Source organism: Lygodium microphyllum, chromosome 8 (assembly GCF_053477565.2).
Source record: "Lygodium microphyllum isolate KBCC chromosome 8, Lygodium_microphyllum_v1.1.10, whole genome shotgun sequence".
Classification (NCBI taxonomy): domain Eukaryota; kingdom Viridiplantae; phylum Streptophyta; class Polypodiopsida; order Schizaeales; family Lygodiaceae; genus Lygodium; species Lygodium microphyllum.
This window is the reverse complement of record NC_141142.1, coordinates 120,582,878-120,598,179: the sequence shown is the minus strand read 5'-3', so window position 1 is coordinate 120,598,179 and position 15,302 is coordinate 120,582,878. Positions and strand designations below refer to the sequence as shown.

Sequence of the window (15,302 nt, the reverse complement as noted above, 5' to 3'; positions counted from 1 at the left end):
CTTTCTCCTGCATGCATCTAGAACCCACTTTGAGTCTATCTAAAGCCAATCAAATAATGTATGTGATACAAAAATTGTATCAGTGCTTGAAGCACTATCAAATTCAGTTTTTCATCCTCTAAGCTTCAAAAAAATCAACCTTGATATACTATCTACTCTTGCATAAAGAGCAAACAGATACATTTATTATTCAATGACAGAAGAAAGGCAAACCAGTACAAAATTAGAACATTACACTTCCAACAAAATATACTAGTAAGACAATACATTAAAATCAACTTGCATACATCCCACAAACTTGTGAAATAACCTATTTCTCAAACTCCAGCACACAGCATTTTCTTCAAAAACTGTTACAAAACACAGGACGGCTAGCACATTAAATAGCCTTCTCTTCATGCAAGGTCCAAATCACTGGCTATCGATCATGCCTCACAGTGAGGGCATCCAATCGATAAATAGTAAAAGGATTCAGACACATTTCAAAATTGGTGCCACCTAAACCATTTTAAGTAAAAGTAGGGGCTTGAATATATTCTTCCACTCTTGAAAACTAGAGTCTAGCAACTACTTACAAAACTTCAGGGCGACTCATCCACTTAGAGGATTGAAGATTTGACTGAAGGTGAATGGAACAGTAAAAATCTAACACTGTCATCCATTCTGCTGCAAAAATAAGTTTCACCTTCTCTTCTTAGCCTTTGCTGACTTTGACTTGGAAGGTGTGACCAACAGATAAGCAAATATACCCACAATGGAAATCACAGAAACAAGAGGACCATATTTTGCAGCTAAAATCTGCAAAGAAGTAAAGGGACAGTGAGCATGCCTCTCAAGAGGCATAAGAAGTACAACCACATTGCTCCTATATAAAATCATCAGATATCACATCTACCTTAACATCTCTGACTTGAGTACTATCCAACCCTAATTAATAAGCCAACTAAAATTTTAAGCCCCTGAAAAGATATTTGTAGTACCTTCAGCTGCCATGCCCCAGTTATTGCCAAGGGTGCACAAGCCGTTCAGTAGCATAACAAATAAGAAGAATCAGTAAAAAAGAAAGCTAATTGTCAAGTCAGACAATCAATTTCATGAAAATAAAGAAGAAGCTGGAATAGTGGACGCACCCATTGATATTTTTGTTCTGGAGACCTTTCTGAGAGCAAGTCTAACTCACGAATGGGAGTTGAATATGCTTCCTTTCAATCAACAACAAACATTATCCAGTGTCAGGGTTAAACAAGTAAGACTTTTCTTGGCCAGCGACTGCTAGGGTCACTCTGGAAAACAACATATAAGGGTCTTACTTGCAGTGCAGACTTTGCAGCCACCCTGTATTTGACAATAGCGGGGGACCCATGAAAGAGACCTTTCTCTAATGGCTCCAGAATGAAGGTGTGAGTCAATGACTTTCCACTGCCATACACAAATAAGCTTTCAAACAAGGCATCTCTCGAAGAAATGAATAGGAAACTTATCACTCTAGTGAAATTTAACACGTGCTTGCACATACGCTTCCAGTTTATCCCAAGAACTAGAAGTGTTTCCGCTGACAACATTGAACTTCTCACTGGGCCAGGTGTCATCGTTCAAAGCAACATCATAAGCAGTCCTGAAGAAAACATGCACTCGTAGTAAGTATAATCGCCCTGTAGAAAGCCAGTTTGTGTAAACCTTCTTGAAACAGTGCTCCACAAGAGGCATCTCAAGTTGCTCAATAATTCCCCCTCTCAGCTCGGCTACTAAGTTAACCCCAACTATTTATTTACACTGGAGTGCCAAATGTAGATAGACCATAAACTAACTACAGGTAAACATCCGCTTGCCTTCAATTTATGCAAGAACACATTGAAAGGACATTGGGGACTATTACATTAACTTCACTGCTGCAACAAAAATACCTTACAGCTTGATTCTGATGCAAAACACTCCAAATAAAGGGCACATAAGTGGTCGGATTTACAATTACTGCAGATTGATCTCTTCTGATTGCAGCATATGATTTGATACACAGAACATCTGGATAGATACGTCAGTATATGTACTCCACTCAAACTCAACTAAAGACTAAACACCTGATCGTCTGATGAAAAATGTGTAAAGCTTTGACTGCAGTCATGAGATTCAAAAACTTCCTGTGGCTGGACGGCAAGCACAGAATCTTTTTGTCTGATCCTAAAGAATTCATGTGAGATTGAAATTGGTCCGAATGAATTTGCCTTCATTCAAGGCTAATTTTTGAAAAAAATTAGTTTTTTTCCCCCTACGTCTGACAAGATCAGTATTGCAGGTGATGTAGTTCAAAGCAACATCAGAAGACTGATGATGCAGAGTAAGATCAAACAAACACGAAAAAGGCACCTCGATTGCGGATGCTAAATTCTCAAATCAGGGCAAAGATTATGTCTGATAGGAAAATTGCGCTAAGTTTTCTTTACCCGATACTCCTTCGAGAGCATCAGATCCTTGCAATTGGACTCGGAAAACAGCCAATGGAAACTCAAAAATATACGACAATAGAGAAGATCGTGCAATGAGGAGAGGGAGGGGAGGGAGCTTACGTGAATCCGACGTTGTGGAGGTTAATGGAGACCGTCAAGCGCTCCGAAGCAGGCTTGGCCTTAGCGATGGAGACCTTCTTATGGACGACAAGGAACGCATCGTCGGCAGCTCGCGACGGGCAGACGAAGAGGAGTGATGCGACGAGACAGAAGAAGAAGAGGAGGCAGGCGGAGGCCATAGCCATTCTCCTTCAAGCTGCTGTGTGCGAGGTGAGAGTGCAATGCTCTACCAATATAGTCAAATAAGGCACAATGATGATCAGTTTTCAAAGGGGCAGAGTAAAACCTAGGCATGGGCTCTTGCTTTTCTTCAACACAATCCTCTCCACAAAGTTTTAGACAACTTGCTTAGGTAAGGGGGCCAGGGCCAGTCTTGTATTGTATCAAAAATCCCCCCTACTTCATGGCATGAATAGTCTAATTCAAGACCGGAGGGCGTCTCCTCATTGGCTGAAATCAACCTATTTGAAGGTAACATCCCAGGGTAAGGGGCCTATCATGTATCGTATCAAGAGTCCCCCCCTACTTTGTGGCACAAACAATCTAATTCAAGAATGGAAGGTGTCTCCCCATTGGTTGAAATCAACTCATTCGAAGGCAACCTGCTACGGTAAGGGGGCCAATCCTATATTGTATCAACAATCCTCCCTGCTTTGGGGCATGAATAGTCTAATTCAAGAACAAAGGGTGTCTCCGCATCGGCTAAAATCAACTCATTCGAAGGTAGGATTGTGTCATAAATCTCCCTATTAGCCTGTCATGCTCAACATTAGTCCTAAATTTCAACACAATAAAAATCTTAGCACACTGGCATAACACTATATCTATCAAATCATATCATCAAATTGTGTTTGTGAGCTCACCTTGTAAAAAGCGTAGTACGTGGAAACACATGATTATCCTTGAGATGGAAGATCGAAGGGAGGCCTTTTAATTGTCACTAAAGTGGCCCCCTTACCCTACCCACAATCCCACCTAGCTAGCTACACAATACCTCTCAAGCAAAAGCTCACAATGTTGGACATTATGGGCAAAAACAAGAGAAAAAATAGCCCCTTTTCCCACATGGGAATATATCCAAAAAAACTTATTGTGCTAGGTATATTCAGAAGGGAAAACTTAACCTAAACCATTCAAATAAAAGAGCTATAGATTAGAACAATAAGGCTCCTAATCTTTGTGGTTAGGACACGTATATTCGATTAGTGCTACCAAGTGGCATTATTTCCACGAGGATGATGGCCTACATGGTTCTTCCTTGACATTGGGGCATGCTCTTATTTCTTTCAGAAGTGCACCAATGTTCTAATTTATGACACTACTGGATACTTCTTTTTGCAACATTGTCAACTACTTATTTTTATGAAACACCTAGCCTTGGGTATTCATTCGATTTGTTGATTATTCATTAAGTTGGTTAATAAGGTCCGAACATTGACTCAAGCACTAAGCATGCAATCACATTTTATTAGCATGCACTCTATTTATGGAAAAGGCTCATTTGTGCATAAAGATTGATCAATACACTAAATACATATATAGAGGAATATATGTCTTGTATGCATGGTGGAGATTGTATCCAATACTTGGTTGTCCTCCTACTTTTTTAATATTATTATGTGTATTTTAAATTTTAAGAGAAAGAAAAATGAGAGAAGGACTAGATCAAAGCTTTTGACAATCACTTCCCATCTGATTTGCATCACTAGTATTAGACCAAGCCTATGCTCACAAACTTTGGATCCCCTATGCATCACTGGTATTAAAGTGTGCTCACAAAATTTGGATCCCCGTACTTTATCAATATGTCATCATTGGAGCAATTAGAGCCCACAATTCATCTCATCAACACATTCGTGGTGGCTATGAAAAATATCAAAACCCCAACAAAATTTGGAGGATTGACATGATTTGGCTCATCTACTCTTTGGATCATTATGTGATCTTCTCGTTATTGCTTAGCACCATAGCTTTTAAGTTAGATTTTTTGAATCTTATAATGTCTAAGCTCCAAAATCGTGAACTTGAATTAAAATGTGTTAATCTCGCTTGTCCAAGGGACATGTCATATGTCAGAGTCATTCTAGGAGATTATACCAACTCAATAAAAAGTTTCCATCCTACTAGCCTTCACAATCCTAAATCTTGCTCCAATGTTGTTTTCTAAGTACTTCCTCTTTTAATTCTTTTTGAATTATATGGCATCATAAAAAGGAAGGTTTTAAAGCTTTGAAAGATTTGCAACTAATAATAGATGACATTATTCTAATTCTCAAAGCTTCCTAAGATATTTAATGCCAATATGACATTTGTTTGAGGAAGCATGGGATTCAATGGCCAAGACAACCACCCTAAGCACAGAACTAGAGGAAATCTGCTTGCCACATGGGCAACTTAAAATAGCCTTCACAAGGCTACAAAAACACCATAGTTACACCCTTGGTAGGGGCAATAAAGAGTGTAGAAGAGGAAGCACAAAAAGGGCAAGGAACTAAGGATGGGTTCAATAGAAACATTGCAAGTTGCTGAGTGCCTTGCAAAGAGGGGTCCACTAAAAAGAACAAGCCACAATATGTGAGCACATCATTTATGTGCAATAGGAGCTTTATAGGAAGGTGATCCTTATTATTATTGCACTTTCTACTAAAGTTGCGGAGGGACTAAATTTTAAACTTTTCTTGGCCATATCCTCACTTATACATGACTTTGGTTAGGAAGTTAAAGTACCAACCTAAGAGCAAGTTAAAGATAACTTAGTGGAACATTTGAAATATGCAGGCTACAATAACCAAGAGATGGGATTCTAGATTATTACATTCTCTTAAACACTTTCAACATCAAGGGTCTATCCCAATCCACATGAGGAGGCTTCCATAGAAGCCATGGAACCACTAAGAGTGGTGTCATTACCACCAAACTACATAGACCCATGGGAAGTAGACTTCCCCATAGAAGCAAATGATGAAGATTTGTAAGAGCCTCAAGAAGAAGTAGAGATATCTATGTATGCTCAAGAGTGATACAAAAGGATGATCATGATTATTAAGGCCCAAATAGAGAAAGTGCCAATATCTTCATCCCAATACTTCCAACACCAAAAGAATGAGGAGAAGACATTGAAGAAACTCTCAAAAAGTTCCAGAACTTTCGTAGGCTAGATGTTGTTGTACTATTTGACTTCAATGTCTCACAAGAGGCATGATTTAGAAGGGTGCAATCTATTTCTACCACCGAGACTCTCATTAAGGCTACTGCCAAGATAGGAAGAAAGTGGTTGAAGCAACATAATATAGTTGCATTTGTTGAAGTGTACAATAATAGAAGAGACCAAAAAACTTACCTTAGCATGAAGCTAAGAGAATTTTGGAAGATGCAACCAACATAATGCTACATTGGCTTGTAGCCAATGAACACAATTGACTCACATTCTACTACTCTTCTCTAATAGAGAGGGCTCATATGACTTATTGTCCATATCTAAGCTAACACCATTTTGGTTATAGTCCACAAGACCATGGGAGGTACAACTTGCCAAAGACTCCAAATGTACCCTCCACAAGAACATGAAAAGGTGTATCTATTTCAACCAATGGATATAATGAAGCCCTTATTTAACTTCATCAAAAAGTGCTTTAGTTGCCCAAATCTAGCCTTCATCACCATTATGCAACTACTTGAGGCTTTCGATTAACTTGGTGAAGCACAAGCCAACCATTTACAAAAGGCAATCTACCCCCAGTCTTCTTTGATGTCAATGTTAGGATCAACCAAGTTGTAATGGCATGAGTCTATTTTTGAGCACCAATATTTTCATCATACTGCTTCGCCCTTCTAGAAGATATAGTCAACAATATGTTCATCCAATGTACCCATCCATTCTTTCCAAAGTCATCCATTCCATTATCAGAAACACTTAAGGAATACTTGTTGAGCTCAAGTTGCTTGTCACAAACTTTGTTATCACTCCATGAATGTGAATTCCAAAATCAATTATTTCAAAATAATAAATTAAAAGAAAAGAAAAAAGAAAATGGCAAAATGAGAGGAAAAGTTTCAATTTAGAGAGACCTAGTAGTTTGACTAGTCAACACCATCTCTAACCCCTAGTTTGTTTCCCCCACTGCATAAGGCACCTCAAGGGTAGGACATCCCACACTTGCTTGGTAGTTGTCACCCAAGATTGCATTGCACCACACATCCTTCCACTAGTTGGTTTCTCAAGAGGGGGATCCCTAAGTTTTGGCAACTTAGAGTTAGACCCATCTCCCAATTTCATGTGCACATTCACTACTCCACTACATGGTTAGGTAGATATACCCCTAGGGAGAGCACATTCACTACTCCACTGCAAGGTTAGGTAGACATACCTCTAGGGAGAGCACATTGTTTATATAGGAGAGAGTAGTAATGGAGCGTGGTTACCATTAACTATAGCAACCTACAATCCTCATCAACAACAATTACCTTATGCCATTACCCTACCATTCATGGTGTTCCATGCACATCTAAGATTTCGACATTTAAGGATCGTCAAACCACATCGAAGAAATGTGACATATGACTAGCACTTGGCTAGCAAGTTGGATAAACGTTAACCCTTATATAGAAGACAACCTACTAAAGACAAGTTGAAAGTTCGAGTTAAAGTGCAAGAAGATTGATCAAGTGTGGCATAAATTATTTTGTAAAGCTATGTAAATTTGAGAGTTTAATGCATTATTTTACGCACCATTCATCCATGAGCTGAAATTGTAAATTTTTCAAATCCATCACTTATGGAATAAAAATATATTTTATTCTTGTAAAAAGTAAGTGAGATCCTAGCTCACTCCTGTGCAATCATTTTATAATGCTTGAGGATACATTAGAAGACCTAGAATGGATGTGAGAGTTGCAAAAAATATTTATTTACATATGCTTAAAATTGTGTCCACAAAGGCCAAATTGCATGCCAAAAGGGGAAGGGCCAATCAATAAAAAAAGGGTAGACCATGTGCAACCTAAAAGGGAAACCCTAACCCCAGTATGTAGAATAGAAGGAACTTCAGCAGTCACTTCCTGTGAGCAAGTGTTAGTCCATACCGCTTCTACTAAGTGCTCCTTTTGTCACAAAAAATGGCATATTGTAAGCAATTGCTGGAAGAAATACCCTGACAAAATGAAGTGCAACAAATGCAAAAAGATCGGGCATATCACTAGTAAGTGTCCCAGTGTTCTGCCAGTATCTAAGGAATTAGAGGCCAACTTTGCCTCCCAATCCACAGATGATCGAGTCTTTTGAGTCTTGTAACATCCTCTACCTATGAATATCCTTGTAGCCTGATTTATAAAGGCATCCCATTTGATTGAGGGAAGGGGGGAACTTTAACATGTCTTGTGATGCAATACCACCCTCGCATTGAGGGGGTGTTACAATATAGGCATGGGAATTCACCCTAAGCAAGGGATATGAGGGCAGATGGATGTGAATGGCCTTAAGGGGCAGGGAAAACCCTAACCCTAGCTTGGTAGAGGCTATATAAACAACCTATGGGTCATTATCAAGTGTGAGATAGAGTGTACCCAAGTTGTACTCTAAGCAACTTAGTAAGAAAGATTTTGTTCTTGTACTTTGAGCTCTCATCTCCCTCATGTGCACATTTTCTTGCTGCAACTTTGACCTTCCACGTAGGTGAATCAAACTCTTAAAACAATGGAAGTCTCCCTCCAATGTCCCATTGTTGAGCTCCTCATAGAGCCTAACATTAGCAACTCAAAGTGATCAATAAGCTCAAGGATTGGGTCAAGGATACTCAACAAGAGCTTCAAAATGCAAAAGAGTTGCAACTGCATGAAACTGATTGGTATAAGTGTGGATGTGATTGATTTCATCAAAGGTTGCACCCTGTATCATAGACACTTAAGTGCATGTGAAAATTGGAAAGCCTGATTTCGCACATCTCACATCGAGTCACACTGCTCAAAGATGTAAGTGTATGTACACTTGTAGATTGGTTGGATTACAAGGAGCACACTAAAGGGGATTAAGCTCAGAAACAAACCCACTAGTAGGAGTGCAACCCTGAAAACTAGATGAGTGACCCGATACCAAAGACAAAGATCTAGGGAAGACAACACCATCAAACCACTGAGGGAAGGAAGGACTAACCAAGATTAGAGACACATCTTTAGTTGGCCTATTAATCTCATAGAAATACTAGTAAGTCAAGAGACAACCGCCATGGTAGGTATTAGTTCAAATAAGAATGACCTCAACCTTGACCTTGACCCTAACGTAGCAGGATACCTGGATGACATTCAGTGACTTATCACACAATATGACCAACACACAAGGATAGCGCATCATGGAAGACTTGTAGTTGATATCATAGTCGATCTTGAGGAGGAGAGGATGCTAGGAAGGATCGCATTGCAGTGCATAGCAAGCTATAACCAAGAGCAATGGGCTCAGAGGTCATGCCATGAGAGAGAGCTCAATGAGGTTCATAGGATCCTAGCCATCTCAGATAGAAACAGAGCGCGAGAGGAAATGTTGATAGGGAGAGGGCCTTAGAAGCAAATATTACAGTGAGCAAGTTGCTCATGAAGTGATTACTAGACAACATCAGCGTTGAGCAAAGTGGAGCAACCTTTGCACCATTGCTAGCTAGGCTGGGAGTCACCCCAAATACTAGGAGCCAAATAAAGATACCCATAGTTGCCAAGAAACTTTACAAATATCAAGCACGCAATGACCCCTACAGCTTCATTGAGCAATTTGAGTAGGTGTGCGAGGCTAACAACCTCATGGATCCCGCTCAACGGGCACAAGCATTTGGTATTTGCTTAGGAGACAAGGGATGGACTTAGTTTACCAATCTAGATAATGCCAAATGCAATAATTTCAATGATCTAAAGGATCTCTTCATCAAGAGATTATTGGAGATAGGATACTCCGACAACCTCACTGTTAAGCTGATGAATGTTGGCCAAAAAGACAAAGAGGACATAGGAGACTATGTCACTTATGTGAGGAGTCTTTACAAGAGGATACTTGCAATTGAGTGATCCAATGAGAGAGCGGTCTCCACCGTATTCATCAACAGGATCCACAACAAAAAACCTTATAGGACCTTAGCGAGCAACTTGACCCTACAAAGGAATGTGTGGAATGTGCTAGCAAGAGTATTTGAGGAGGGTATATGAGTGAATGGCTTGCTCAGAGAGGGAGGCTCTAGGGCTACGCAGCAAGAGAACAACACATTTAGAAATACCAAGAGAACCGTAGCACTTAGTGAATCCTAAGCATGCACATGTTGTGAATGAAGAGATTGATAAGCTACTAAATGCAATATTCATTTATGAGATAGAGCACACAGGCTGGGTATCACCCATAGTGAGCCATGAAAAAGAATCGAAAGATTCGAGTGTGCGTGAACTATAAAAAGGTCAATGCAACTATAAAGAGAGAACTATCCATTATCATACATTGAGCATATGCTAGAGAGAGTGGTAGGAAAGGAAGCCTATAGTTTCCTAGATGACTTCTTAGGCTATAACCAAGTGCAAGTCCATTCAAACGACAGACACAAGATGACATTCTTAAATGGCTTCTTAGGCTATAACCAAGTGCAAGTGCATTCAGACGACAGACACAAGATGATATTTGCACTAAATGGGGGATGCTTGCCTACATAGTCATGCCATTTGGGTTGACCAATGCCCTTGCTACCTTGCAATGCCTCATGTGTGTCATCTTCAAGGACATGCTCAGAAAATGGTTGGAGGTATTCATCGATGACTCAGTGCATCCACACCAACTGGGAAGAGCACTTAGAAAAGCTACGAATATTTGAATGATGTAGGCAATATGGTCTCTCATTGAACCCCTTAAAGTGCAAGTTTTGGGTGAAGCACGGTTGTATTTTAGGGCATGTTGTGTCAAGGAATGGGATAGCCAATAGACTCCTTGAAAGTTAGGGTAATTGTAGACCTTTCTTCTTCGACCAACTTCAAGGGAGTTCAATACTTCTTAGGCTACATAGGGTACTACTAGCAGTTTGTGCTGAACAATGCATTGCTTGCTAGATCTTTGTACATGCTATTGATAGTATTCGAGTGGACTAAAGAATGTCAGCAAACCTATGAAAGGCTTAAATAGGCTCTAACTTTAGTTTCTATCTTAAGAGCCCCAAATTGATCCATTAACTTCCATGTGCACATTGATGCATCAAAATTTGCCATGGAGGCAGTGTTGTGCCAACGTGGTGAGCATAACCTTGATTATCTAGTGAGCTTTACTAGCAAACAACTCGATGATATGGAAATAAACTATTCCACAATAGAGAGGGAAGGGTTAGCTATGGTGTTTGTGGTAAAGAAGTTTAGACATTATCTTCTAGTGACACTCTTTACTTTCTTCATGGATAATCAAGCATTACTTTATCTTGTGAACAAACCCTATGCAACAGGATGCATTGCTCAATGGTTACTCCTACTTTTGGAATTTGATGTCTTTGTGGTAGTATGCAAAGGCAAACATCACTATATGGTAGATTATATATCCTGCATACTCATAGGTGAAGTGGGTGGATAGAGCATCATTGATGACCTACCAGATGCACATCTTTTTAGAATGTCCAATGAACAAGACTTGTTGAGAGCAGACCTCACACCATATTAGGCGGATGATATAATGCATATCCTAGAGACTGGATCAGCTAAATAACCCATAGAAAAAGCCAGATTTAAAGAGACTAAGTTTGAAGGTCCAACCCTACCAGTTGATTGCCTATAAATTATATTTGTTAGGACAAGATGGACTTTTAAGGAGATATGTTGGAGGGCATTTCAGTGGAGATAGCACAATAACACGCAAGGTGCTCTAGTCTCAACTATGGTGTCATATGCTATTCCGTGATGCAATAAGTTTGTGAAGCACAGTGATGAGTGCCAATGGACCAAAGTCCCTATTCATAAGGATAAAATGGAGTTGACCCTAGTGATCACACACCAACCATTTGAGAAATAGGGAATCGACTTCATTGGTCAAATTAGCCCTACGATAGTGTGCTCACTGACCAAGATACAGACTATCTCACCAAGCAGGCAAAAGTTCAAGCAACTCGTAAAAATGACACTAGAACCATGGCCAAGTTCCATTGGGAGCAAGTAATCTCATGGTTCGGTTGTCCCATAGAGTTTGTTAGTGACCAAGGTACACGTTTCATCAATGAAGTGATTGCTTACTTATTATCTACCTTCTTGATAATCCATTGAAAATCCTCACTACATTATTCTCAAGCTAATGGTCAAGCTGAATCCACGAACAAGATCTTAGTGAATGTTCTAACAAAGGTAGTCTTTGCTTTACGCAATGACAAGGACAACAAGCTTATGGAAACTTTGTGGACATATAGGACAGCCTACAAAATAGCCATAAGATAGATCCCATTAAAATTGACTCATCTCATTACGTAAGATAGATCCCATTACATAAGATAGATCCCATTAAGCTTAATGGGATCTATCTTATGGGATCATTATTTGTTCCAAGCTTGAGAATAACAATCCAAGAGAGATGGGAGGGCGAAGAAGCATGGATAAATCATTTGATAGAGCTAGAATACCTATCCGAGACTTGTCTCATTACAACCCATGCCCTAGTCTATGAGAAGGCATGATGCAAGAGTTGGTTTGACAAGCACGTCAAACAATGAGACTTCGAGCAAGGCCCATTTGGGGGGTAGTCCTATCCATTGTTGAGGAAGTGCAAACTAATGGTTTCTATTGAGAGTGAGAGCCTATCCATCATATTTTATGTACTACCTAACAAACAAGTATTGGCAAGGAATCATTGTTGGGTTGCATGTTCAAAAAATAAGTTTATTGTAATATTAACTACGACTTGCTATGCATCCACCTTGACATAGGCAATGCTAGAATAGTAACGCTTTTAGCAAGGGCATCATAGCCACCCAAAAGCATGTAGTGCCACCAATAGTTTACCCTAGTGTCAACCCTAAGGAGGGGGTAGTGCACCACAATGTACACTGTGTGAAGTCCCACCAGTATCTAGAAACCACACCCAATGCTATGGATCAAACAATCAAGTGGGTCCCCAAGCGTAGACCACAACCTCACAAAAGCCAATCATTTTAGGAACTCATAGTTTTCACGCCTCACACTCTAGACCTAAATGGAGGAGTTGGCACCCCTATGGTATACATGTGACTAGGCCACATTGGGTCCCAAAAGCCCTATTGTGTAAAATAATACCGAGAAACGTAAATGAAAATAGGGTAAAAGAAAGGCCAAGAGGAAGGGTGCTCAATCTATGAGTGCTCTAATGGTCTATTGACCAAAAGCTCAACCAACAATCAATGAGCAACCAATCATCAATGAGCTCCCACCTAATTACTCTGATGTGATCACCACTACACAATCTGATGACAAAGCATCAATCAAAATTCAAACCCAATCAACTTCTCAAACCATGCTCACCAAATTGGATGAGAATCCCAAAGTAGAAACACCATGTATCAACCTGTCTAGTCCAATTAAACTAAAGCCGAAACCAAAGCCGCCAATAGGCCCTAAGCCATTACAACAATGACAATCCATTCTTGAATTGACTTCCAATATGACCATGGACATAGGAGATGATTTAGTAACGTGCATCCAAAGATTGGATTGAACTTTCACATTGTTTGCTAGAAGTTACAAACTCTTGGACTTAGGCCTACTTGATGAACACATAGAAAATAAGCTATGTTCCTTACCATGTTCTTGAGAAGAATACGAATTCATCTTTATAAAGGCCTCCACCATTGCAAAAGAGTTGATTGCCAATGAAATTTTAGGAGAACAGGCCTTAAGCCAATGCTTAATCGCATCCTTCAAGAAGAACAAAATTCCCATGCCACAATAGGAACTTGATGAGCTCCAATGATTAGTTGAATCTAAGCCCAATTTCTTACACAAGTGGTATACTCTGTGCATTCAATGGGAACAAGAGGGTTATCAAATCATGAATAATGCAGAGCAATGACGTGCCATATCAAGAATTCTGAGTATGACCAAACATATGTGGCCCCAACTTCATTTAGGGTATTAGCAATAACAAGAAATCAATCATTAGAAGACAATATCATGTTACATCCACATTTAGATAGGATCCTAACATAGGAGGAACTCCACATTGCAAGCCGAATCAACTCAGGTGACATCTTGACTGACATATTAACTTATATCACACATGGAAGGATTTTCATCATTTCCAAGGGGGAGGGGGTTAAAGTGGAAGGTGAATGAAAAATTGAAATAGGTGAATGAAAAATCAAAATAGGAGTTGAACTTCATAAGAAAAGGATGAATTGAATTTTCTTCTTCTTTTAGTAAAGATTCTCCATGAAGTTATTGTGTGGAATGTATGGGTTGATTGATATGGCAATTTTCATTTCATGGTTTATACATTTCACCATCTGATAGTGTTTCTTTCTAATCACTTTACCTTTTATGTAAGAAATGCCCTTTAAAAGAGAACTCATTGTGGCCTGTTGTGCGGTGACAGGAACCCAAATGGCACGGCAACAGGAACCATTCTTGAAGGAAGAACACAAAGAACATTGCTTAGCCACCATTGAGACACACATCTTTAACCAACTAAATACCAGAGCATCCATAACTTGGAGGAGCTAGTGACATCAAAAGAGGCATTCAAACATATAATAGAATAGTGCAATCTTACTAAGTAACTGGAGAAGGTGGGCCATAACATAGATCATAGAAAACACATCTAATTTCTAAAAACTTTTGATGTCTAGAAGAATAGTATCATGGTGACAATTAGATAGGAAGATGCCACTAGGAGGATGGAAGTTGAACTTAGCCTAGAGGTCATGGAGAAGGCCAAGCCGAAAAAGGAGCCGAAGAGAGATGTCTATGGGATGTTAGGAATGGATAAGAAGAAAGTTTACACAAATGAAGGAATCAACTTGACTGATATTCTTGAGCCCATGATCAAACTGCACGCAAAGATGGTCTATACTCTCTTCTCGAGTCAAAGATATAATGCCCTTATGAACAGAATAGGAGTCTCCTTACTTGAAAGCCTTGCAAAAGGATGGCTGTATGGCTTTAGAGCAACCATGTGCCTTGAACTCCAAGAAAAATAAAAGTTTGGAGTTAGAAAACAATGAGTTAAAGAGGCAGAGAGAGGAGTTGAAACAAGAGCTGCATGCTACAAATATGTAAAAAGATGAAGAGACCATGAAGAAGACAGCTGAGCTACACAATCAACTTCATGCAACACTCGATGAGTAGGCCACTCTAAGGGAACATGCAGAGTGCTAGAACTGAGAGAAGGAACAAATGAGTACATTATGGTGAGAGCAAGAGCAAGTAATCACTACTCTCACACAATACTAGAACCAAGGATTGGAGCAAATGAAAGGGAAAGTGGAAGAATGGGCAGCTAAAAATGATGATAGGATGAAAGATTTAGCTTACCACTTGGCACATTCAAAGAGCAAATGCATTATGGCAGAAAGAGAAGCTAAAGCTATGGAGACAAGGATTTGAGCTTGCTTGAGCTGGCAAGGAGTAGTATGGGAGTGATGGGAGAATTGCAGTCGACCCTTTGAATTTACCTTCACCTTCCCTCGAACACTGGACAAAGTATTACCTCCAAGGATAGTGGAGGAAGTGATAAAGCTCTAAGCAATGGTCAGAGGAGAGAATCCTGGACAAAGTATTACC

At 39.7% G+C, this 15,302-nt stretch overlaps 1 protein-coding gene across 2 annotated transcripts; it reads right to left on the bottom strand.

The window, feature by feature from the left end:
• Window positions 1-250: 250 nt before the first annotated feature.
• Window positions 251-2,893, bottom strand: LOC148032806 (translocon-associated protein beta (TRAPB) family protein). Of its 2 annotated transcripts, XM_087683478.1 has the most exons (6): window positions 2,565-2,893; window positions 1,517-1,615; window positions 1,311-1,419; window positions 1,131-1,202; window positions 896-986; window positions 251-798 (listed from the first exon to the last, which is right to left on the bottom strand). In XM_087683478.1, exons 1-5 carry the CDS (start codon window positions 2,747-2,749, stop codon window positions 918-920), a joined length of 534 nt encoding a protein of 177 aa, XP_087539604.1. In that variant the 5' UTR covers window positions 2,750-2,893; the 3' UTR covers window positions 251-798; window positions 896-917. The 2 variants fall into 2 exon arrangements, with proteins under 2 accessions (XP_087539604.1, XP_087539603.1); XM_087683477.1 differs by lacking the exon at window positions 896-986.
• Between the last annotated feature and the right edge of the window lie 12,409 nt (window positions 2,894-15,302).